Here is a 27232-nt window from a genome sequence, read left to right on the forward strand (position 1 = left end):
AGACGAACGGACCTGTTGACTCTCTCTCTCTATCTCTTATTCGTGGTCCCATTACCTTTAATCAAAATCATAGATAATAAGAGGTCTCGCAGATCTACGAGCGTCATTAGTCACGGCACGCGTCCGAGCCAAACGATATAACAACAAACTTCACTGCCAAAAAGACACTTCGGTGCATCTGTCGTTTAAGCTCGCGATACTATTTTTGAACAAATGAAGAAAAAAAAGGGAAGAACGAAGGAGAAAAAGAAACGTTCGCGTCTCGGGATCGCTCTCTTTCTCATTCTCTTAACCGTGGGAATAAAGATTTCCAAGTATTTCGATGGCAATGAAAAACACGTGGAGAGGAAACGGAAAAAACATTCCTCGGTTGCCCGGAAATAGATGTCTCATTTGAAAAACATGACAGGGAGATCTTTTTTAAATTGACAAAAGTGATATTTAAACGTAGTCGAGGAATCTTGCCAAAAAATCTATCCGCAAACGATACTATTTTATAGTATATTCTAATTATAATGAAATTATCTTCTCTCTGTAAGCAAGATGATCGGAAAAAAGAGATTACGGAAGAAATACAAAAGTGATATTTAGGAATGAGACCGTTGACTCTACTCTAACATCTAAATTAAAAATGAAAATATCTTTACTGAGAAATGAAAAATAAAAAAGCTAAACTGTCTATCGTCGGTTGGCGAAGATAAGAAAAGTCTTTGGGCGACAATGGCCACCCATGGTCGCGCGAGATCTTACGGGGACCCATTGGCGAATGACAAATGCGAGTCTTCTCGTGGAGAGATCTAACTTCGTGGGAGCCAGCACTCGCGAGGAGACGTATATACGTCAGCTCGGAGGACCCGACGACAGGGAAAGGTATACCCACCCCTAACCCCCTCGTTTAAATCGAAGAGAGATGGAGAAACGATTCCGCCAGAGTCATTCAAGATTCAGGCGCCCACACGCGCGAGCTGATCACAGTTGGACGAGGAGGAGAAGACGTGGTTCGCACCGCCCAGAATGACTGATCCTCTCAGCGGCACGTCTTTCAAGGCTCGTCGTCGGCCGATCGTTTCGAACGATCGTCGTTCCTAAGCAAATCTTTAACAACACTTGTACATCAACGAGTAATCGCATAGAAAGAACGACTAAACTCTTTTTCGTTTGTTTTTTTATTCGGGGGGATTTACCTCGGATCTTCATTATGATGGAATATCGGCGACGAACACTCGGATCCCTGGTCTATTTCGGTTAGGGTTCTCTGTACTAGTCGTTGCCCAATGTTCGGCACGGGGAAGCGCGAAAATCGTTACAAGACAGCGACGCGCAGGGGCCAAGCGTACCAACGTCGATTTAAATACGAACGGAACGTTAGGAATCCGATTGGTGATCCGTCAACGAACGGATATATTTTCTCGAAGGCGTGGGTAGTAGCGTCGATCGATCTTTAATCTCCTTCCCCCTTTCTCCTCTTGGCTTCTTCGGACGAACCAACCAAAGAGAAAAGAACAAAATAAAAGCAATGACCCCGAACCGAAAGAGGAACGCGCACTTTACATAGAATTCCAAGTAAGACGATTCAGTTCTCTCTCGAAAACTCGTCGGGCGGCCGACGATACTCCGAGAAGGGCGACGTCGAAGCGACAGGAGGAACATAAATCGCCGGAGAACCGAGACTGGACCATGCCGGGACGTTTAGGAAAATTTACGAAGCCGAACGAACGGAAGACGACCGACAGACAACTCGCGGACCTACGAACATTGTCGTTTTATTGCTCGCAAATCGACCGTTCCTACCAAGGTAGACGACGAAAGACTTCGAGACGAGCAAAGACAAAAAGAATAGAAACACGGAGAACGGGAGGGGATAGGGAAACAAGGGATTAGGAGTAAAGAGAGATATTATTATATTTTCTCTTTCCCTCTCATCCGGTCGATTTACTCGAACGCATATCCGCGGACCATTTTGTTTTTTTTTTGTTTTTTTTTTTAAAGAAAGGGTGGGTGTTACGTATGTCTTTTTTCGACAGACGAAAGGGTGTCTTGCGACGATAAACTTAACGCGTATACGATATGCGCGTGGATGAAAGAGGAAGAGAGAGGGATGACCCCCTTTAATCCCGTAATAGGATTTCTACCGACGCGCTCGATTACTTTCGCTCAAAAATAACGAGCCAACGAATCGACGATGTTTATTTAATATTCGACTAATTACGTCCGTACAATGGGATATCATTTATTTCCTAACAAATCCCTACGTTGTAAATAATAAAACGCATTTAAAATCGTATACTCGAATTAAAAGATTTTGATATTCGTTAAGTATCCCATGAATTTCATTACAACGACATTAAACTCGTGTTAATGTCCATAAAAAGATAAAGCATCGAAGCGTTGAGATTCTCGACACGTAGGAACTATTACCACCGTTCGAAAGATACTCTAAATCCTTTTCTAAACGTTCGAAACGTTTGAAGAAGTCGACACCGGCAACCCGACAAAAGATCTTAGGTGATCTTTCTTTACCGATCGAGAATCCTTTTCCGCACCTTTGCACCCTTTCTCGCAACTTTATCTCTCTCTCTCTCCTCTGTATTTGTTAGTCTTGGTAGAAACACAGGGCAATAACGATAAAATCCGCGTCAGTACGGCGACTTTGGCTCGCGAGAGAATCCCCTTTTGCACGCCGCTCACGTATCCGCGCTCTTCTTTCGCGATCGTATATCTAACGGGGGCCCACCGCACAACCGAGAGAGGCAAAAATCTTCGGCAAATAGTTTTCTTCGCACCTCGGCATCTCTCATTCCCTCTCCCTTTGGCCCTTCCGTCCACTATCTCGACGTTTTCGCGCTAAAGATCCGCACGAGAGAGATAGCGAGACACGTTTCGAGCTAGGCGACATCGATGCCGCGGAATGCATCCCCTCTATCTCTCTCTCTTATTCTTTGGAAATACGTACGCTAAGAAGGAACAACAAAAACAACGAGAAGAAGAAGGAAGAGGAGGATAAACAGGAGAAAGAAAAAGCTAGATATTCCTCCAGTTTATTTCGACTCTTTTCTTTTCCCGAACGCTCCAAGACTCACTCTCTTTCTCTCTCTCTCTTTTACGCGAGTAAACGCGATCGGTTCTCTTATTTGGCAGCCTAACCGAACGACGATGCCGAGAGAGCAGCAGCAGGAGGAGGAGGAGGAGGAGGAGAAGGTTGAAGGACTCGAGAGAAGACCGAAATTCTGCGAAGAAGGAGAAGAAGAAGAGGAGAAAGAAGGGAAAGAAAAGATGAGAGAAAAAGAGAAGAGACTTCTTCCCTCCTCCGCCTTCTCCTCCTCTTCCTTTTCTTCTTCTTCTTCTTCTTCTTCTTCTTCCTTTCATGCAAGCCGGCCCGTTAATCCTGCGCGGATCCCACCAGGATCCCACGGAGATGCACCGAGGGAATTTGCATACAAGATCTCCTGGCATCTTCTCCTCCCCCTCCCCCTTCCCCCTGGGGCCTTTCGTTGCCGTCGCCATCGCTTCGCGAGACCACTCACCGTTCCTCCCTTTCTTTCCTCCTCCTTCTCCTTCTTCTTCTTCTTCTTCTTAACCGTCGTCGGTCTTTCTCTTTGCCATCGCGGAGAACTTTACACGGCGGTCCATCAGACCCACAGAAACCGATCGCATTCTGAAAGGAGGAACAATAGACGAAGGTCCCCTTCGAAAAGTCCCTTCGAAGTCCCATTTAGAAGTCTCCGCTACCGCCTACTCCACTACAGCGTCCTTGACGATATACAAGCCGCGATCCCCCCCGACGCAAACCAGGGGAACCAAACGATTCCTTTTCTAATCTCTCGATCTCCAAACTTTCCTCTTCTGACTATTCCAAGACGATGGGAAACGCTAATTTATTTTACCGATCTACCATAAGGAACGAAAAACTACAGCTACGCGAATCCTTGAGTTAGCCCCCTATTCTCCTATAAATCGCTATGCGTCTAATATTTTATTTAATATTTAATTACTTAGATTATTATTTAATTGAATATAAAAATATTATATGTGTGATATTAAAAAGAAACAATAAATCTAGATTTTATCTAACACCGACGTATATAATTTCTGTTGAACGAAGTAAAACTGAAGCAAACTCACGATTGGATAAGCTAGCGAAGAATTTAGGCTACCCCTAGTTCTTCCCCCCCAGTCCCGAAGTTAATCCGAGCCATATACGCGAGCGATTACCGTTAATTATATTTTCGTAGCTCGGGGATGTTGATGGTACGTGTGCGTGCACGTTTATGAGAGTTCTATAAAGATGTATACGTGTAATACATATATATATATATATAGGTGCGAAAGTATAAGTGCCCTTTTGCAAAGCCGAAAGCACGTGGCCCTCTCTCTCTCTCCCTCTCTTATGGTATTGCGTGGGAAGGGTGTGGAAGAGAGCCTACCCTCGACGTAGCGTTCGACGTAGCAGCAACCTCGCTCGGAGTTCCTCCCTTAGCGTTAATACGGGCTCTGGAGAAGGGCGAAGGGCAGGATTAAATTGGCACCAATTACCAGCAAAACACCCTCCACGCACTTTCTCTCCCATCTCTTCCGGCCCTTACCGAACCTCCCGCGTCTCCTCTCTTCTCATCCTCCTTCTCAGCCCTACGAGCTTCCCCTTCGCGCGGAAAAGAAAACCACCCCTGCGATATTGCATTATGAAAATATACATCCCCGTGGCTGGTAGCGATGTAATTATCGACCCGTCGAATCTTTCTCTCTCTCTCTCTCACGCTCTTCATATTTCTAACTGAATCCGCGAAAGAGAGATTACCCTTACGCGCTCGTTAACGGATGATAAAAGCACGATTACATCGAATACCTTACCGAAACCTAATTAGATATACAACTCGCTAATATCTCGGGATAAAAGTTTTAATAAATTTGTCTAGAAAATATTTTTGTCCGCATCTACAACTTTTCTACAAAATATCCTTAACATTGTCGAACAATCATACGGAAAGAAACGAGAAATGAATATCAAATAAAATAAAAAGTTGTAGCAGTAGAGTTGTTCACCTTGGTGCACCGGAAAACGTAGGACAAAAGAACCGAGGAGAAAAACTATCGTCGTCGTCGTCGTCGTCGTCGTCGTTGTCGTCGGTGTTTGTGTACACAAATGGGCGGTTCTGAGGCGCGGAATGTCGCATACTGCAATTGGCCGAGCAGTACTCGTTACACTTATCGCGTTACACGTTCTGAGACCAGACGCGTGTGTCCGATGGAAAGAAAATGAAAGAAAAAAAGAGACAAAGAAAGTTCATGCGTGTATCATCAAACGTCCGTCCGTCCTTCTTTCCTTCCTTCCTTCCTTTCGTCCGTCCTCCACCCTGTGAATTCTCTTTCGCAGTATCGTGGGTGTGGGAACCATTCTCACATGCAAACGCATACATATTCACCCGAGTAGCATTTATATACGCGACGAATCCTCCTACCACCATTGGAGACACCGAAAGCCGCCATTTGCTCGATACCTCTTTCTTTATCTCTTCCTTTTCTTTCCTCTTGCCAAGGAAGAAGGTATACGATAAGCGTAAATTTAGCATTATTTACAACGTATCGATAATCGGAAAGAACTTTGATCGTAGATACCCGCCCAACGAAGGGATGATGATTCGTGAATTTTGGTCGCGCGCGTATCTACATAACTAAATACCTAACTATGTAATACGTTTCTATGTTATGTATATAACACATATATGAATTTATGTATCACGAAATCCCCGAGGAAGATAGAGGATTCAGCTTGTACTCGACGCCGAGCTACGAGATTATCGCTTAAGACGGGCGTGCCGGATCGTCGTGTATCGCATTACGATGACTCCTCGTACGCAACTTGCTATAGTATACCTGTACGTTAGTGACAAGAGAGAGAGAGAAAGAGAAAGAAAGAAGAAGAATAAGAAGAAGAAGAAGAGAGCGAGGATAATTTATTATGCTGTCAGTATGTCGTTCACAATGACCGCCTCCTCGATTTTAGTGACACGGAGATTATCAACGTGGCCGATCTCGGCCGATCATCGTTAGCATGAATAACGTGACAATGGTAATCCCTTTCGTGAAAGTGCTAACGGCCATACGTGCTTCGACGGCAGATGCCTTTTCAGAATGCTAACAGATAGAAAGAGAAAGGAAAAGAACGAAACTAAACGCGATGATGATGAGGTGGTGGAGGTGGTGGTGCCGGAGGGGCAGGGGGAGCGAGAGGAAAGACGCGTGGCCGTTGATCTGCACCCAACGCGGAGACTTTTCTAAAAATATTTGTCCCTAAGAAAGAGTCGTGAGTAGGGATTTGGAAGAAACAACAAAAAAAAAAGAAAAGAAAAAATTGAAGAGAGAGTTGGAACACTCGCGACGCAGAACGCTTTTAATTTGACTATACGAAAGCGAAGGGAAATACCATGTCTCTTTCGATATATTTTTGGAGTGACGGAAGAATCATCGTGGTAGCAGGACCGCACCAAAACTACGACACGCGCGCACACTCGCGATCGCGAACCTAAATTCTTTAAATACCTTTCAAAATAAAAATCAACTTATCATTTTTCCTATAACTATAATAATAATATTAATAACATGAATTTACCAGCGATGATACCTGTTTAAGGGATTCAAATTATTAACAAATCTTAAAAAGAGAAAGAGAGGAGAGAGGGAGAGATATTTCTTAACTCTCTAGTTCCTTCTAGCAAATCCCCGAAGGCAGGAAAATATTCTTATTCTTAGAAATACTTTGGAAGGGTGGCAACGAAGACGACGCGAGCGACGTACGCAACCAAAGGACGCTCCTTTCCTTCCTTGGTAGCTGCTTTCGTTTAAGGGAAACCGAGACGAAGTTTTGGAGAAGAAGGTGTACGTTGGTGGGGTAGGTTGGTGGGGTAGCTTGGTGGGGTAGCTTGGCGGTAAAGGGGGGTGGAGGCAAAGTGCTCCCGTTACAAGTTTTACTGCAGTTTTGCGGCTCGAAACTGCGAGCGCGTAACGGCCGGCAATTGAATTTAAATATTCAATTATGCGATGTGTAAATGAAATAGAAGTCTTATGCAAATTGCTACAAGCCACGGGGTCGTTGCAAATTTAAAGGGTTAAATATTTATTAGCGGAGAGTTTAAACCGAGATTTATCGACCGTTCGTTCGTTCGTTGACTATTCTGCGTTGTAGAAAGAAGTCAATGTGTGTGTGAGAGAGAGAGAGAGAGAGAGAAGAAAAAGAAATGTTTTATTCTAATCGATCGGAAGAAAAATTTTCATACCCACCTGATTCAAATGAAATTCGCGTTGATTCTTTTGCTTTGTATTAAAAAAATCAAGCCCAGCTTACCGCAAGGAGTCTCTTCCTTACTTTAAGGATATTTTTCCCATACTAAATTTCTAATCTCCATAACGCATACGTAATACAATACTATCTTATAGATATTATTTGATTCGATAAGGACACGAAGTTTATCTTACGCCATTTTCTTCGAAAACGTTGTTGCGTTGCGTTGGCGTTGGCATTGCGTTGATTAGTCGTTTGCATGTGTTGCGGCTGATGAGGATTGCGGGAAAATGTCGAAAATGCGACGAGAGAGATTTTCTTGTAACTTGCAAATGAAAAAAAAACTCCAGATCGACGATTCGTTTAACTCAACAAGGCTAACATTTATTTATAATGAAAATATGTACGTTGATTGAGACAATAGTTTAAACAAGTATTCATTATCGGTAATATATTATATCACTATATATGTATAATGCTAGTCGTATACAATGTCGGGTGAGTTTCATTTATTCATCCTTCTTCTTCTTTATTTTTCATTTTTTTTTGTTTACTCTTAATTCTAAAAATTTTTGAAAATGGTAAATTTAACACACACGCGCATGCACCCGCTTACTTTCGTTCGAAACAAAAATTCGATAAAACTTTATCTCTTTTTTTATTTTCATTTAAATTTCATTCTCTCGATAAATGTCCTATCATCTTCTTTTTATCGTAAACCTAAACTCGAATATATGTACGTAGTAGAATTATTTTGTCAAAGTATACGTATGCGTGCATGCGTGCGTGCGTGCGTGCGTGCGTTCGCATAGAAGAATTTCATCGTACATGAAGGAACGTTAGAATTAGGTTCGTTTCTTTTTCACAATAATTCAATTCTCGAATGTACGTAGATATATATATCTATAATATTATACATGTGTACCTTACATTTGCGTATGCGTGCGCATTTTTATCTATGAAAAAAAAAACACATTAAAACAAATGACAAAACGTAATTAAAATAAAAGATAATAATTACAAAAAAAAAAAAAGAGAAAAAAGTTATATATATTATTACGAAACGAAAAACTTAACTAACACGCATGATAAATTTTCTCGTCAATAAACGCGTCCCATTTAATATTTTTCTAACAAAAATTCATTTCGTATCGTTTTTCTTTTCAATCGATGAACGAATAAGTCTCGTTAGAATAATTAATGAAAAAAAAAAATATATATATATATATATAATAATAATAATAATAATATTAATAATAATAATAATAATAATAATAATAAAAAGAGGAAAACTTCGTTTTGCGATGTGAAAAAATTCTGCAAAGCGATGGAATCGTGTTCTACAGATTTCGCAATAAAAAGTTTATCATCTTTTCTTTTTCTTTATTTCCAATGCTCGAAGAAATTTCATTTCGATGGTAGTTTTTTCTTTTTTTCCTTTTTTCCTATTCGCTTTTGCAGAATTGTTTTTTTCCTCTCTCTCTTACGTAATAGATTAGGTAGATGGATACACGCCCATTGTTGTTTTCTAGTCGCTAAATCTCGCATTTCGTTTGATTATTAATTAATTAAGTACACAGTCCGAGCGCAAGAGGACGCCCACTGCAACCTATGGCACTAAGTATTCACGTTATTTTTATTATTTTTATTTATTTACTGTGTTATTTTCTTTTTCCTTCTTTTCTTTTCTTTTTTTTTTTTTTTTTTTTTTCTTATTCGTCTCTCTTTTCCTTTCCCTCTTCTGTTTTTTTATTTTGTTTTTTTTTTTACTCCACTATCATCATCTGCATTTCCTTCATACCTCACCCAATGTTCCTCGCAGAGTTTTCCTCTTTTACAATATTTTCGTAACACACACTCATACAAAAGGACCGCAATCGGAAACCTCCCGCGACGCATTTGGACCATGCGTTCTAAAAATATTTTAATAAAAGTGAACAAAAAAAATAAAATAAAAGAAACAATTAAACCATTTCGAACCCCTTACTCTTGATGATAAAAACAACTATATCACGATATATATATATATATATATTTATATATAATAAAATAATAAGTATTTAAATTAAATATTTAAAACTAAAGGAAAACAAAAAACTTACGATTTGCATTAAAATAGTCGATCGTTCCAAAGTAAATAAATGCATAACTGCGAGATCAAATGCAAAGGATCGTATACGCATGATTCCTTATATATATATATATAAAAAATAATAAAAAAGAAAGATTAATAATGTCCAACGCGTCGTCTCCGAAGTGTCAAAGAAAAAATAAAAATCTCGTCGTACATAGGAAGACACACAAGTTTACAATTAATATCTAATACGTATACGGGGTGTGGTTGTGCTTAAAATCTCTTTTACCTTAAACTTTCTAATTAGATAATAATTATTCATTCGTTCGTTCTCTCGTTCGTACTAATTCGAAAGACTCATACATACGTATTATACATACGTACAATCATATATACCAGATATAGAAGTATGAAACCGGAATTTCCCTAAGATGTATTGAATATTCGTATATAGAATCACACACATAAACAAACGTACAAATATGAACAAAAAGAAATTGGTTTTAAATACGGAAAGCATACTTCTTTTCCTATTTATCTTCTTTTCCTCGCATTAGGTTTCGGTTTTCTTGAGGATTAATTCCTTTTTTTTCCTTCCTTCTTTCTTTCGGTATTGGTATATCTTCGAGATGTTGACTGATATCAAAAAGAAAAGGGAAGAAAAAACAAGCCGAGAGATTTTGATCTCTCGGCCCTAGGCTCGGCACTCGTAACTAGGGTTCCGATCGACCGGTGCCGAAGCCCACCTTCCAAACTTCCGTACAACACCCTTGCACTTTTTTTTTTTTTTAGATATATGTGTGTGTGCGTATACATATAAAATTGTTCTTTTTATCTTGAAAATAATATGGAATAGAAAAGGAAAAGAAGCCACCATCCTTCGATCCACTACCCGTGTCTTCCCGGTGCCCATTTTTACTCGAACTATTTATATTTCAATTTTTATATTACTATTTTTCCGTCTTTTATTTACTGTTTTGTTACGTACCTGATGTTCGAGACCACCAATCGCGTTCCCTGTCCACCCTGTATGAATCTACATATATATGTGTGTGTGTATTTATGCACGTGATTATCTTTAAAGAAGTTTCAAATAAACTTCCTTAGATAGACACGTAATCAAAAAACGATCTACATGTACTTCAAATTCTGTTTGCGTGTGTAAGTGTATGTAATTAATATGCATATATATAGAAAGATTAATAATATAAAAATTTGAAAAATACGTGTTAGCAGCAAGTATTTGATAAAATGTAATTGGGCACACATTTATCAAAATTGGGGCACCAGGAGCAAGTGGAGACGAGTTCGAAAAATGTGCTCTTTTCGTTTTCATGTTTTTTCATCTCCTCTTTTTTTGTTCTCAAACTTATTTTTTTTTTTTGCTTTTGTATGTATACATTATATGTATATAAAAAATTGAAAAATTAATTTTTCTGTCATGTGAAAAAGTTCAAGGGTTGTTAAGTACGGGGATTGGGGGGTGGACCTCGCGCGCCCTGCCGACCAGGACTTGTACCTCACACAACTCCCTAGTTACGAGTACCGATACCTAGTGACATTTTTGCATTTCTTATCCATTCAGATTTTTTTCCACCATCATTCAAGTTATCCGCATACGTCGAGACTCGTTCGCGTACGGCTTTAGAATAATTAATAGTTTCTCGTTAGTTTGATTATATAGTATAAGTACCTATGCAAATTCATCGGCATTTTAAATCTCGTTTCGCAACCTGTCAGGCAGCATCCGTCTAGATTTCATGTTATTTCTCTTTCTTTCTTTCTACCTTGATTTATTCTTTTTCCTTTTCTTCGTTTTTAAATGACGATGAAACGCGCGGATTATTTTCATCTCGCAGATTTTCTTGCTTGAATTTCCGATTGTGACGAGGCCCCTTCTTCGATCGTCGAACGTACAGTTCCGATCATTATTTTCTTTCAAATATTTTTCTTTTAACGATCAAATAATTGCACAAACGAGATATATTTTATTTTATGAATCAATTAATAAATTTCAAATTAATCGAATTTAAAAAAATCAAATAAAAAGAAACAAGAACGACGATCGACTAGAGACCTTTTCACTATAAGAAATATTATATAATAATAATAATAATAATAATAATAATAATAATATTATTATACATGTATAGATCGATTCTCTCGCAACTTCGTACAATGATATATTATATCGATTGATTATATTAATTAATAATCCTCTCTCTCTTTCTTGACTCATCGCATCTTTCTTCGTGTCCTTAGTCGTATCAAAACGTAAATATATTTTTGATAATATACACATACAGACAAGAGTAGTCGTATTACGTCGTGCTTTTTTTTAATTTATTTTTCACTAAAAATTACTCGAAGCTTGATAATAAGTTAAAGATTAATAAGAATATTTACCTACAAAAAGTCGGATTTTTTTACTTATTATATTATTTTATATTTTTTTGTTATCCATTTTTTGTTATCACACCTCTCACGCGCGCATATTCTCTCTCTCTCTCTCTCTTTCTCTCGTAAAATGTACGATTTTTATATTTTTTTTCGTTGCAAAAGAGACAAGAGCAAAAGTACGTCCCGCGATTAAAAATAGACGCAAATGCATCCTCTTCCTCTTCCTCCTCCACCTCCTCCTCCTCCAATTCCTCCTTCTTCTCAACTATGGCCGCGATAATTTTTTTATCTTTTCTTTTATTTTCTTTCTTCTTTTTTTAATTATTCTTATCGGTATTATTATTATTACTTTTTTTCTTTAAATAATCTTAATCCTATTACGTATATCCTGATCACGATTAATTAATTAATTAGTATTTAATTGTTAACACGATTATCCTTTCTTTCTTCCTTCCTTCCTTCATTCCACTCGTCGATCTTTGCTTTTTACTTTAGAATTAATAAAATAATAATAAAAAAAATTACAAAATAAACGGTAAGACATAGGAATAATGATTACGAAAAAAGAATCGTCTTGTTTCTTCTCTCTAGTCGTCAAATAAGAATAATAAAGAAGAAATTAAAACAATTTTTTCCCCGGCGACGAACGGATTGTCCGATTGGCGAGAAATGAAAAACACAAAAAAAAAAAGAAAAGAAATAAATTAAAAAAAATAAAAAGAAATAGATTCGTACGGAAAATTTGACGCGTGCCCTTCGATCCGCCATGACCGCGAGTAGACCTCGGAAAATGGGGTGGTGATACGTGAAGAATAAAAGAATTAGGAAAGTTTTGGAAAATGTAGAAAAATGAAGGGATGAAAGTAAGAAAGAAAGGAAGAAAGTATGAAAGACAAAATCGAAGCATCGAATCGACGATTTATCGGCACGCGAACTCACTCGCTCTCTCTCTCTCTCCCCCCTATCCATCTATCTTTCTCTCTTTCTTTTTCTCTCTCTCTCTGGTAATTTTGATAACGAACGTCCAAAATGCGCGTGTGACTTACAAAATGACTAAGGATTAGAATTAAAATTAGAATTATAAAAGAAGAAATAGAAGAATATAAGGATGAAGAAGATGAATAAGCAGAGAAGGAGAGGTAAATAACCGAGAGACAGAGAATCGGTTGCATAATCCACGAGTTTCATTTCTCTCTCTTTCTGCACTCTGCTTCAACCTCTTTTCTTCTCTCTCTCTATCCATTCGCGATAATGGCCCATTACGACCGCTTTCCAAGACAATTTCGTTGCGAAAATATCTCGAAATATGTTTTCACGAATTCGCGTATCAACCGAACACGCATGGTTGGATCCTCTCTCTCTCTTTCCTTTCCTCTTGTTCTTATCTCTCTTTCTCGTTCACGTAAAATATTTACAAAAGAAATATGAAACTTAACAAGGACAACATCAAAAACGAGGTATATAGAGAACGACTAATGAAGCAACAAAGAATCTCGAAAAAATCGATTTTATAGGAAGCCAGTCGTCGCTAAATAACAATAATAATTACAATTATTATGTACACATCGAGAGAGATAGAGAGAGAGAGGGTTGAAGAGAAGATTAGCAGACAGAAATAGAGAGAGAGAGGTAGAGAAAGATAAAGATAGAATTTAAGAAATCCGACAAGTAGCGCCAGTCCAGCAAACCGTCGCGAATGAAGAAAAAACGGGAAATTTTGTTCGAATGATAAGATGAAAATAAAAAAAATGAATTGCAGAGAGAGAGCGAGAAAGAGATAGAGAAAGAGATAGAGATAAAGATTACTAATTGTAAGTATAAGAATAAGAATAGAATAATGAAGAATAAGATGTAATAAGAAGAGAGTAGGTAAGAAGGGCTGCTCGCGGTGCTACTCGGCGCTTAGGCCAAAGGGCCAATTACGAGCACGGGTATACGGCCGAGCTGATGGTGTGGTAGGCGGCGAGGGCGGCGTGCGCGTGCGCAGGGGGCGCGGATGCGGCTGCGTGCGGCGAGGTGGCCATCGCGGATGCCGCCGCGGCTGCCATCATCATCTGTTGGTGCGTACGCTTTAGGGAGTTGGGAGTTGTGGCGGCGCTACTTGGGGTAATAGCGGTATTATTGGTGGTGGTCGTGTGACTGTGACTGTTGTTGTTATTGTTATTGTTATTGGTACTGTTACTGTTACTGTTACTGTTACTGTTACTGTTACTGTTACTACTACTGTTGTTGTTATTGTTATTGTTATTGTTACTGCTACTGTTGTTGTTGTGGTTGGCTGTCGTGCTCGACTGCGAAGTCGCAGACTGATGGCTTTGACTTTGGTTTTGGCTCAGTTGCAAAGAAGGGGTGCTGCTAGTACTCGCGGTACTCCCGATACCACCGTAATTATTACTATTGCTATTGTTATTCTGGTGGTGGTGGTGGTGGTGGTGGTGATGGTTTTGGTGATGGTTTTGGTGATGGTGGTGGTGATTATTATGGTGATTGTGGTGATTGTGATGGTGGTGATGGTGGTGGTGGGGGGTGAGCGCGTCGTGCGGATAGTAAGACGTTGACGATGGTGAGGTACTCACGACGTCGGGCGTGCTAGCTCCGTCCGTGTGGCTGGTGCTGTCGGCTGTGCTCCTGGGACCGCCTCCGTCTAGCCCGTTACCCATTTCCGGTGGTTTCGAGCTCTCCCGGTCGTCGATCACCAGGTCGATCGGCATCTTACCCTTCAGACAGCTGATGTACCGATGGCAGAAATTGTCGCAGAGCTCGTGCACCTGAAACAAATCGTTTTAATGTTAGACTAATGCCAGAGACTAAAATCATCCTTTATTATTATTATTATTATTATTATACGCTCTCTAACCGATAGAAGAGAGGAAAAAATAGATATGCCGAGAAGGAGATGGAGAGTGGTGGTGACCAGTGGCCACTCGACCGGAATGTTATGTATGCAAATGAGCACCGACGGACCTATAGGACCCACCTCTCCATCCTCCTCCTCCTCCTTCTTCTTCTTCTTCTCTTTCCTCTCCCCTTTACCCATTCGATTTAGAAAAAATGTATTATATAAGGGAGGAGCAAATAAAAATCGTTATCTTGTTATATGTAAATCAAGGGGGACCAGGGTAGGGAGCTTCTTCCACGGAACCTTCTCCCCATCTTTCCTGCTACTCTCTTTCTTTCTCTCTCGTTAGGTATTTATCTATAAGGGAGAGAGAGAAGAACAAGCTCCGTGTGTGGAACGTCCAATGGAAGGTCGAGAGCGACTTTGACCCGAGGATATTTTTGCGAGGGAATGTAAAGAAAATGGACAGGTAATGGGATAGATATTTTCTCGTATCTTTCTACCAAAAAATAAAACGAGCCTACTATGAAAAAGCTATTGGAACGTGATTAATTTTTTACACCTGTACTTCATTTTATTTTTCTATACTTTTTCTCGTTAGGTGCGAGCTTCGACGGTCTTTTCTCTCCGTAGAAGAATTTTCTTGGAAGAATAAAAAGATGAATAAAAATAAGAATGAAAAGGAATATGGCAGCGTGACGACACGGTAACACAATGCCTTCGACGAGATGACTAGACTCTCTTTAACGCGGCTTCGAAAGACGTAGGATGAGAATCGAGAGAAGGACGACGAAGAGGAGAAGGAGAAGAGGAGAAAGAGCTCGAAGGACAGCGGTTGTAATGCCCAACTGGTTAGAATTTGATCCGCCGGGAGTCGAGTCGAAGCAACCGGCCTACAATGCTCACCGAAGAAAAGAAACGAGGCCTGGCTCCTGCTCGATGATCGCCGAAAGGACTCCTCGGCCTTCCCTCGCCAGGACGCTCACGCACACTCGACCCAACGACCATCGAGTTAACCAACCGACCAACCGACCGACCGACCGACCGACCGACCAACCAACCAACCATCCAACGAGAGATATCGAACGAGAGTCCAAAGTTCTTTTTCTTTTTTCTTTCTTTTTTATCTGTAGGGATTTTTGGCCATATTTTTGTTCTTCCTTTTACTTTGACTACTTTCATTTCGGACTTCTTCCTTTCGTATGATATCTCTGAAAGATCCATGCTGCAGTGATGACGATGGTGGTGGTGGTGGGACGGCGTTGAGAGCTCAGATTTTGATACGCTTCGCCGAACATCCTAGTATCCTTCGAGATTCTTATTTTCCCGTTGGACCGACGACACCCCAACCCACCCATTCTATCTTTTTCTCTTTCTCCACGGTCGCAAACCTCGATAACAGAAGAGAGAACTACTTTTTAAAATCTTACGAACAAGATTGGACGAAAATGTTTCCCGTGTCTTTTATTTTTCTCAATTTCCTGCGATATATTTCTCCGATATTACCCTAATAAATTGTACATACGAGTACAATTGTAATTATCATTACTACATACTAAATGAAATAATAAAAATACATCTCTCATCAACCGGAAAAGTAACTCAAAGGGGAGTCTCTCTTTCTTTCTCCCTTCTAATTCGATCAACGGGAAAAATATGGTATTTCTTTTTTCTTTTTTCTAAAACAACGTGCGGTGTGAGCAAACTGAAAGTCATATTATTGCATCGAGGATCCACGCGAGCGGTTATGATCTGGAACATACGATACGAATGCCCATAAGCATGACGTCTTTTTTTCTTCTTCTTCTTTCTCTCTCTTGCTTTGAATTTTTTTTTTCTTACGAACTATCGGCCCTTTGAGTCACGACGTTATCCTACACCGCAGACCATGATCTCACCCCGCTCGACATAGGATCCAAGAGGTCCCCGACGACACGGAACACTCGACTCGCATTCGAGCGTATCCCTCTTCTTCTTCTTCTTCTTCTTCTTCGAAGTAGAAGAAGAGAAATCGAACAAGCGAAAGGTTCACATGCCCATTGGTATAGAACTAAAACCATCTTCAAAAGATAAACTGAACGATTTCAACGATAATATCAAACAACATATTTCACCGCAAACCTATCCATCGGGAAATAAATTTTCATCAACAAATAATACAAACATTCCAAATTGATAATAAAATATCGACACCGTGTGTAGTAAACCTCCTGGTTGGTTGGTTGGTTGGTTGGTTGGTTCACGTGAAAGAAGAAAAAAAGAAAGCTCTCTCTCTCTCTTTCAATGGCAGTAGTATATTCGAAAACGACTACGACGATCCTGTCGCCTGTAACTCGAGATTATTCTCATTTTATGGGCGATTTAACAAGGCCGAAGCTACGAAAAGGGGATGCTGTTGCTGCCGCTGCCGCTGCTGCTGCTGTGTACACGGCAACGATTTAACACGAAAGAAAAGGGAAAGTGAATTTTATCTCGACTCGAATGAACATTTCCACCACCATCACCTTTCTTTTCTAACCGTTGAAGAAAATAATATGAAAAAAAGAAGAAAGCGTGAAAATAATTTTCTTTTTTATTAAGTGGACGAAAAAAATTGTTGGAAAAACAATCGTAAGTAAAAATCGAAGGACGAGATAAAAACTCTTTTTTCTCTTCCTCCGCCATTTTTACTCTCTTCTTGGACTCTCGAAAAGGCAAACGCGTCGAAGAATGGAACAGATCCGGGGTACGTACGAAGAAAGAAAGAAAGAAAGAAAGAAAGAAAGAAAGAAAGGAAGAAAGAAAAAGGAAAGGAAAGAAAAAAAAAAGGAAAAAAAGGAAAGCAGGGAACCCCATTTACGGCACAATGGGCTCCTTTGAAGCCAAAGGTAATGAAGGTTTCGGGGTGTCTGTCTCGGTCCCTCTTGCGGACCGATTCACAATCTGACCACCCCTTACGGCACGCACAGGCTACCTATATACCGGGTGTTCCAACAATTTTTCTCCACATTTTCTTATTCCTTACCAATCGAAAATGGAAACTACGGAAAAATCATTCCATAAATCGAGAATTCTCGATCAAATATTCCAATTTTTGTTGCATATGATCCTAATCCGAGTCGATGCAATACTTTCCAGAAATACTACTACGAATTTAACGAATTCTAATCTCCGAATAATAGAATAAATTACATTGAAATAAAATAATCTCTAGAAGAGAGGAAGAAGAATAAAAGAAAGAAAAAGAAGAAAAAGAAAAAGAATAAGAAGAAGAAGAAGAATAGAGGTGTCCTCGTATATAGATTCGGAACCAGTTTCCCGTAGCACGTTTCTACCCGTACGAATCCCGTTGGTATGCACTCCGCGCCATAATACACCATAAGAAATTTACCGCTCTCTAACCAGTGACGGTGTGTGCATATATGCCGGCTGTCCCCGCCGCTGGCCCAGAGTTTAAGAGGAGAAGGGAGAGGGAGACGAAAAATGGAAAAGAAGGAGGCAGAATATACCGAGCTTTGGAAAAGACGAGGTACGAGAAAGACTCGAGGTGCTCGAGTACTCCGCTACAAAACTGAGTAAAAGAGTAAAAAAGAGAGAGACAGAGAGAGAGAGAGAGGGATCAGTGTATATGCGAGGCCCGTCTGGCCCTTCCTTCCACGCACCGGGCTCCAGCAAAACGTAATTATGCTAATACACGATTGGTTCGAAAATGTTAAATGCACGAGGTTCAGCACCGCGGGCTACCATGGCTCTCATCCCGATTGGTCTCCTCTTTCTACTCCTTTTCTTCCAGCCTCACGCCCTCCCTCTCTCTCTCTCTCTCTCTCTCTCTCTCTCTCTCTCTCTTTCTCTCTCTTTACGTTGGACGCAGATATTTATGGAATCTTCTCCATCTCGCGTTCGCTGCATTCCGCTTCAACCTCGCTCAGAGATCCGCTCAGCTTCGAATTTCTCTTATGCTAGCAGCGCAAACGTTTCAATCTTCCTTTGCCATCCTCCTATCGATATCTCTCGAAGCCACGCGCGCACCTTCTCGTCAAATTGTTTTCAATGTTTCTTTATACTTTTCAGACAGAAGAAACGGGCCCATTTTGTACGCGAGAAAAAATGCTCTATGGTTTATTGGCGAATTAAGGCGAATTAACTAATGTTTCTATGATTTGACGATTGGAATTGTGGGAAACCGATCGACGCGCAAACAGGTGATATTGTTTAACGATAAAAGAAAAGAGTATTGGATAAAATGAAAAAGGGAGTAACGTAAAATTCGATTGACATCCGTCGATTGGCCATAGGATTGGGCAGCTATCACGCATGCATGCATGCATAGATGTGTATCATACTTCGCAATAATGTAATCACGTCGAATGGAAGAAAATTGCTATAAAATTGCTATAAAATTGCACGATCGAGCGAAACTGAGCGTCGAAGACTAGAAAGAGAAAAAAGAAAGGAAGATATGAAAGAGAGAGAGAGAGAGAGAGAGAAAGAAAAAGAGCGAACGCGCGCGCGAGGGCCACCTCTCGAGCAGAACCAATGGCCGCCACGTCAGCTGCCATTTCGATGGAAATGCGATGGATGTCCGGCTATTTCGTATGATAAAATGTTGGCACAAAAAAAGCGCGGGACGCGCGCGCTTAGGCATCTACGAGGCCGAAAAGCTTTCGATATGCGCCGGACGTCTTCCAAGAACGTTTATCGACTTATCGATCGTCGTTCGATTAAGATAGTCTTCGGGAGAAGGAGGACTTTCACGAGAAAAAGAGAAAAAGTGTAACAGGTAGCGGGCATACATTCGCGAGCTCGTTCCAACGAGTTTAATAAATTCCAAGCATAGAGGTATATATATATTTAATTAAAAATAGGAAAAAATGACGAGAAAATTATAGGCTCCAATTGTCAAATTATCATATTATTATAATACGATGTAACTTACCTTTTCGAGTTCGAGGAGATGAAATCGAAGGACTTGAATCGCTTGAACCATCTGCAAAAAAAAAAAGACGAAGAAAAGATCAATTAAAAGAATGATTTTATCGATATGCATTTCATGGATATGTTTATTTTGAAAAAGCGCACGGTATCATATTCGTTGCAATATATACGCGAAGGAGGCGAATTTAAAATACGTCGAATTAATTATTACCGAGAGATACTCGCGTATACGCTAATTGCCTGGCTAAATTCCACCACGCGAATTTCGTCGCGATACCGAGAAAAAGAAGAAAAAACGGAATTACAACTCGAAGGAGAAAAATATTAATGGCGAACGCGTTATACGAGGTGAAGATGTTGGAAGATGTTGGAAACAAGAGAAGGCCATTTACTCGACGACGTAATAACTTTATAATATTATCGCGTTAATTCTTCTTTCCAACGAAATAGGATAATAAAAAGCAATGCTAAAGCTTTCCAAAAATCTTCTTCCTCTTTCCCTTCCTTTTTCCTCGTAGATTTTTATTTTGTTTTTTATTATCCGATGCAAACCGATGCGAAAAATAAACTTGCAAGGAGAAAAGAAAGTAATCCGGTCTTGGGGTCTTCCGGCTCCGATTCGACGCGCTATCGAAAGTGCATACGCGGAAAGACCATTCGCATAATTTTTCGATACGCAAGGACGCCGTACCGCTCGAACCACCACCGTGGTTCGTTCCTTCCTTCTCTCTTTCTCTTCGAATAAAACAAGAGTGTCCATAAGGGAGAAAGAGAGTACTATAGATACTGTACGTAAAACGATGTCCCTTCCGAGCTCGCAGAAGCGCCGATTCAATTAGGCAAAGCGGCAATCTTAATTGTTAATTAACATTATATTTATGCAATTATGGCCCATTATGATTCCGCGCGGGCGATAACGCGCGGAAGGAAAGAAAGAAAGAAAGAAAGAAAGAAAGAGATACGCGATGAGTGCTTGGCATGGATAGGGCGAGAGAACTTCTTCTTTTTTCCCTTGTTTATTTTATTTTCCTTCTTGGTCGTCTTGTTCGATATGCCACCAAGTTCGAGAGTCTTCCATCGAATCGGCCGGCACTTATCGTTGCTCCTGCCTGTTCCTTCGGAATATTCAAACTTCAGAATTTCATTAGAATCTCTGACATAGCTATCGATATTTTCAACCGCGCGATCCTATCTTCCATTCGGTAGAGTCTAACTAATGAGAATGTACAAAAATTATACGTGACTACCATCCCCCTTCCCCCTTCCCCTTCCCCCTTGCCTCTTCTCTCTCTCTCTTGTATACATACTTTACATATACTATCATACATATTAATACGTATAACGATAATGGCGAACCACCCCAAAAAAAAGCCTACTCTCCATCTCGACACTCTCCGAACTCTTCATCGGCCAGAATATGCGAAAGAAAAAAAAAGGTACAAATAAAATTAAGAGAGAGAAAAAAAATTGGAGAGAAAGAGAAGAGATGATATCGGTTAACGAAACTCCCGGGTGGTTTTCTAAACGAGATCGTGCGAGAAGTAACCGATTCTCGAACTCTCATCTCGCACAATGTCTTCTCTATATCCAACTACACGCACATATACAAAGAAAAAGAGGGAGGGAGAGAGAGAGAGAGAGAGAACACGTTAAGGCACTCATCTCTCGTACCGAATTCTCTCGTGAGCGAACGCGTGTATCTACATACATTTTCTCTCTCATATAAGATCTCATTCGGAAGGTTTTGCCACGATCGTTCATCGCGCGGTATTAATTAGGCTTGCGTTGCACGCAGACGAGAATCTCGAAGAAGACGAAGAGGAGCCTGAGGATAAGCAGCAACGGCAACGGCACCACCGGGAGGAGAACGAACAACAAGAAGAAGAAAAAGGTGGAAGAGAAGGGGGAGGGAGAGGAGGACGCCCAAGAAAAACTGACAAAACGCAGGAAGAAGAAGCGCAGAGATGGTGTTATTTATAAGCCATCTCCGACATGGAGGACTCAGCGGAAGCAAGACGCCCTCGCTTTTCTCTCCTTTTCTATCCTCCTTACTCTCCACACACACACACACACATACGTACGCACACGTATATTGTACCCTCTTTCTCTCGTTTTTCTTCTTCTTCTACTTCTTCTTCTTCGAGTGCAAGACGTTCTTCTTCTTCTTCTTCTTCTTCTTTCCGTCTAACTGCGCTCGCTCGGTGAAACGCAACGCAGCGTGAAGCTCGCTGCACTCGCCCGTTGCACTGCACTCGCTCGCTGCTATTCGATGCATGCGCGAGATACGTGTTAGGCGCGCGTACGCGCGTAAATGACCGTCTATCTTTCTCTCTCTTTTATTCTCATCTCTTGTTTTCATACCCATAGGTAGAAGATACTCTTTCTTCGCACCTTCGAACAATCTTCCCTTTGTCGATAAAATTCGTTTACATTTTTTTCACCCCTTTCTCATACTTCTTTTTAATTATATTCTATGAAGATGTTTCGAGACAATTAAATTTCTCTTTTATTCTCTCTCTTTCCTTTTATCTTTGTTTAAAACTAATTTAAAAAATATCTGATTACTTTAAGTATCAATTTATTCGCGAAAGATGAAATAAATTCAAATTAATTTCAACGTTTCTTTCTTTTTCTTCTCTTCTTTTTTTTCTTAATTATATTTTATGAAGACGTTACGAGACAATTATTGCCTCTCTTACTTTCTCTCTCTCTCTCTCTCTCTCTCTCTCCTTTTTATCTTTATCTAAATCTAATAAATAATATCTTATTACTGTTAGTATCGAGCTAATCGCAAAGACGAGTAAATTAAAAGTAACGTATGAGTACTTAAAAAAGAATAGTTTCTTTTTCAAGTGCCAACAGGCTAAGCAATTAATTAAGTATTTCGTGTCGATAACGCCCTCTTCGACGCGTTTATAAATATGCATTGAGATTTTATGAAGCTTTCGCATAACGTTCTTCTCTATCTCTTTTTAAACCATCCTTCTCACCCCCTCCTTCTTCTCCTTCTCCTTCTCCTTTTTCTTTTCCCTCTTCTTCCTCTTCGTATAGGAATTTTTTCTCGACTACACCACGATACTCGGTTAATTAATAATACACTTTAAAAACATGAGAATTGAATACTCGATCAATAATAATATATACCATTCGAGAAAATATTCGATCGTCATGCCACGTGTCGTTTAAAGTCCCATGCTGATTTCCCTAACAAATCGAATACACCCATAAATTTGCAAATAATCTTTTCTAACGTCGCACGCCAGTCTAGTGCAACGTTTGGAACGAATTTTCGCGTTAAAACTTCCTTTGTATATTCTAGGAAAAACATGGACAAATATAAATCGTTCATAGAAAAAGTAAAAAAAAAGGCTAACGCTCTTTAAACGAAATAATCAACGTTTACTATACGTTTCATTGATTTGCGGGATTTCCCCTTCCGCAAAAAATAAAAACGATACACTTCGTCGCGAGAATAAATCATAGAAAATATTCCGATAAATCAGACGACGTGATAAAGCTCGACGTGCTCGCTAATTGGATAATAAAAAAGGAAAAAAAAGAAGAAAAAAAAAATGAAATAATGGTGAGTTTAGAAGAAGGAGAAAGAGAGACAATGTAAACCAAAGAACATCGAGTTCGCGCGATCGTTTAGGTCATTAGCGTTGTTGGTAGAACTCGGACTCGTTCGAGAATGAGAAACGCATCGAGGAGGGAAGAAGAAAAACTGTCGACGATATCGACTAACTGTCGCGAATAAAAGGCACAACCCGAAATGATTCTACGATCGGAAGGAAAACGAGCGAGCGCGCGAAACGTCGAGTGGATGTAAATCGTTTCCCGCTTTATTCTTATCCTACCAACGATTTTACGTATACGCCTATATTATATAAGTATTTATATATCTCTATATATATTTAGTACGTATGTTGTGTATACATATGTGTGTGTGTGTGTGTGTGTAACAGAGATCGCGAGTCTCTAATGAATGGCCGTTAATTGTATCAATTATTAACGAGGGACATCGTGCGGACGACTCCTTATCGATGTTCACTGATTTACGAGCATCTTCTTTCTCTCTTGGCTCTTTCCATACTACCGACCAACACACTGGCATACAACTACCACTGACACCACCCCGCCCCCCGCGAAAGTATTCTTCGAAGCCACTAATTTGCGATGGTCGACACCCGATTGCTTCATTATCGCACCCGTTTGCTATTAAAACCCAACTTACGTCTTTAAAAACGATCGACCAAATTAAACACAAATAAATCAAATAAAGTAACCAAGAAAGAAGTAGAATCTTCCTATAATGCTATCTATCTCTACGAGCCTATCCTGCAAAAATTTCTTTACATATACGCATAATTAATTCTCGGTAAAGACGAGAGAGAGAGAGAAAGAGATCTTCGCCGAGTTCTTAACTTTTTAGCCATCGGCTATTCGTTAATTATCCCCGAAGGTGTTCGATACCTACTTGTTTTTACGCTCTAACCGTGCTTAACTTTTTCTTATACGATTAATGCTAATGCTAATACTTAATATATGGATGCTCGATCGCTACGGATCACAAATACAAAAAATTATTGATGACGTTTTGCAGTATCGTTTAAATCTATACATTCGTAGAAGGTGCAAACAAATTCAGATTTTTTTGAGAAAAAGAAAAAAAAGGAAAAAATATAGTATTTTTTGCGTATTACATAAATCTCTGTATATTCATCGAGGACGAAGAAGGTGGAGGGGGAGAAAAAAGATCTGGTCGTTGTCCAAGTTGGTAAGAAAGATTTTTCTTTGGAGAATAAGACGATTCACGGTTGTGTGTACACACGTAAAGTAGAGATGATGTAGAATACACCGCGGAACGATATACGGTAGCCCAAGAGCACTGTGCAAGCAAGGGACGGTTTATCTACGACGCACCGGGTATGCGCAGCCACTTCAAGCGACAATATTTAAATATTGTTAAACATCGGAATACTTGTCACCGGCAAACACTTCCCTACTTTCTCTCTCTCTCTCTCTTTCCTTCTTTATCTATATCCGTTCAAAGACCCAGGTACTTTTTCAAAACGAGCTTTACAAAATATTCTCTCACCGAAAATTGCGATTAGAAGAACGTGTATTAGAATAAATGTGCATACATAATGCATACGATCTCTAATGATATAACGTCAATTAAAAATAATGAATAATAACGATAATGAGTTAACGTGACGTATCTCTAATATTATACCAAATGTAATAAAAATAAAAATAAAAAATACAAAATAATATACAAGAGAAAATTCTCGTATGTAGTCGGATCATAAAAGCTGCGTGCATAAAGACCAAGAAAACGAAGACGCAAATATATATACGTATACGTATATGTATTTACGTGTACATAGGTGTCTGACGTTGCTATTTAACTGCAGCTGCATTTTTACGAATATTTTGGCGACGTAAACGTCTTAACGAGCGCCGTGTGCCAACTTTTAAAAAGGCAAAGAGCAAGAGAGAGAGAGAGAGAAAAAGTAAGAAGTACAAGAAGAAATAGAAAAAGAAAAAATGAACTCGCAACGAGCTACGAGGATGTTCTTTTCTTTTTTCTCGATGTCATGCTCGGGAACGATTATAAACCAACGTATACGGAGAGAGTGATGCGGAACAAGTACGACTACGATCCTGACACGTTATGATGAAAAAGAGAAAAAAGAAATTAAATTAATACAAAAAATATATATATATAAATATACGTCGGCAATTATTTATTTTACTTCCGATCGGAAAGTTAATCTTTTTATTCCGTTTCTTTTTTTTCTCTTTCCTACAACCCCGATCGCCGGTAAATTCCTATTAAAGTTCCTTTTTCTATTACAGATCGATAGTAGCCTTGTCAATTTTCTAACGGTATCAATAAATACCGGACGACGCGTGTATTTGTAATCTATCGTTTATGGTATGGGTAAGTAATTAACTTACACGCAGAAGACTTATATATACTCTTACATAAAAAGAATTTTTCTTACACGTTTTTATTTCGTTTTTCGAATTTCGCTTTAATGATTCGAATAATTAATGTATATTATTCCTTTTCGTTCTTTTTTTTTTTCAATTACCAATTAAAAATCATTATACATATTTATAATATTACTATAATCCATAGAATGAATATTATTTTTATCTTATCGACGAGTTCTAATATTTACATAAAAGATTGTTAAAATAGATTCCGTAGGGGGTTTTCCCTTCCTTTCCTTTCCTTTCTTTTCCTTCTTCCAATAGTTTAAAATTACGGTAAATATTAGGAATATAGAAAAAATATTGGGAAGACCGATTGTAAAGATGCCAAGAGAGAAAAAGAAAATAAAAGGAGAAGGAAAAGGAAAAGGAAGCAGCGCGAATCCTTGCATTCGTCCACAAAGAATTCCCTAAGGACCACCGGAGTGGCGACTCTGCGTTCGTCAGTCCCTCCACCCGTTACATTATACTTTACACATTCGCTATACCTTCGTCGTCTTCTTTCTTTCTTTCTTTCTTTCTTTCTTTCTTTCCCTCCTCCTTCCCTCCCGCTATTTCTTTCAGCCTCAACGGGACACTCCGAACCTCTTTTATTCTTTCTCGAAATCATTCAAAAATATCTTATTTCGCTTTTGATCCGTACACGTATCGATTAAAAACAACAAAATTCGATATACAAACGAATTAAACGAGCCTATCGTCGTATCTTCCAGTTATTATATTCTAAAATAGAGAAAAAAAAAAGATTTCAAATTCTAATTCGCGTGGGAGTTTCTTTTCCCGACCATACAAGAAAAAGAAAAAGAAACGGATAAAGGTTTCGTTCTTGATCCTTGCTAGAGTAAGAGAGGGCTAGGGGAAGGAAGAGGAGGAGGCATCGAGTATCCTTGGTTCCTCGGGTACCGTTACATGGATCTTCCATAGCAGTTAACTCGGCGAACGAGCTAACTTTCGTGGAGCTTTTATTTAGATCTCCGATGCTTCTTCTCTTCTGGCATTCATCCTTGCGGTCCACGTGCGTCGCATGTGTCGATCAAAAAAAATATATATATATATGTGTGTGCGTGTATCTTCTATCCTTACTTCCACGAATGCGAGAACGTATTCGTTCTTATCAATTAATATCTACATATTTATTTTTTGTTGAAATTAACGAAATTGTATTCCTAAATCTCATTTTATAATCAAATCACGAATATATTATCATATTACTGGCACATAGAAAATATTAACTCGCGCGAATCTATGACGCAAGGATGATTAGCTAAATCATCGAAGATTACATAGATCGATCTCAAAGATCTTGATATTTGTTTATTCAACATAAGTTCCAAGTGGAAATAAAACTTGTAATAGACGAGAAGAGAGGAAAATAAAAGAAAAGAGAAGAGAAAAGAAGCTCGCAAAGACTACGTCCAGTCGAAGTGGCCCGCAGTAATTATTCTCCAAACGCAAGACCGGCAATTAGCATCTCATTGGCTCATTTCTCGCTTATGCTAATGGAGGATATTATTCAAGCGCGTGTGCGAGAAAGGGCTCGCCTTCTCTTTGCTATGTGTCCCTCTCCTCGTGGTCTAAGGAAGGAGGAGGAGGAGGAGGAGGAGTACGCAAAGGTTGCTTGCTTTGCACTCTTCCGTAGCCACGACCAAGCTTCTTATTCTTATTTTCCTCCTCCTCCTCCCTCTCTTCCTCCTTATCCCATTCCTTATCCCCCTCCTCCACCTTA

The 27232-nt window shown here is 39.5% G+C and overlaps 1 protein-coding gene and 1 long non-coding RNA gene across 3 annotated transcripts in view; one reads left to right on the forward strand and one right to left on the reverse strand.

Moving 5' to 3' along the window:
- Positions 1–27232, reverse strand: part of LOC122518969 (homeobox protein homothorax) — a 331031-nt gene that overhangs the window by 279157 nt on the left and 24642 nt on the right. For both annotated transcript variants that reach the window (XM_043638105.1, XM_043638104.1), the window contains exons 5-6: positions 19505–19555; positions 14327–14518 (exon numbers count right to left, since the gene is read on the reverse strand). In XM_043638105.1, coding sequence (XP_043494040.1) covers positions 14327–14518; positions 19505–19555 — 243 coding nt within the window. The remainder of the gene's footprint in view (positions 1–14326; positions 14519–19504; positions 19556–27232) is intronic.
- LOC122518970 lies at positions 14982–15241 on the forward strand. Its single transcript, XR_006304216.1, has 2 exons — positions 14982–15058; positions 15191–15241. It is a non-coding gene; the product is annotated as an uncharacterized LOC122518970 (long non-coding RNA).

The sequence above is a fragment of the Polistes fuscatus genome, unplaced genomic scaffold, assembly GCF_010416935.1.
Source record: "Polistes fuscatus isolate 324 unplaced genomic scaffold, CU_Pfus_HIC Scaffold27, whole genome shotgun sequence".
Taxonomy (NCBI): domain Eukaryota; kingdom Metazoa; phylum Arthropoda; class Insecta; order Hymenoptera; family Vespidae; genus Polistes; species Polistes fuscatus.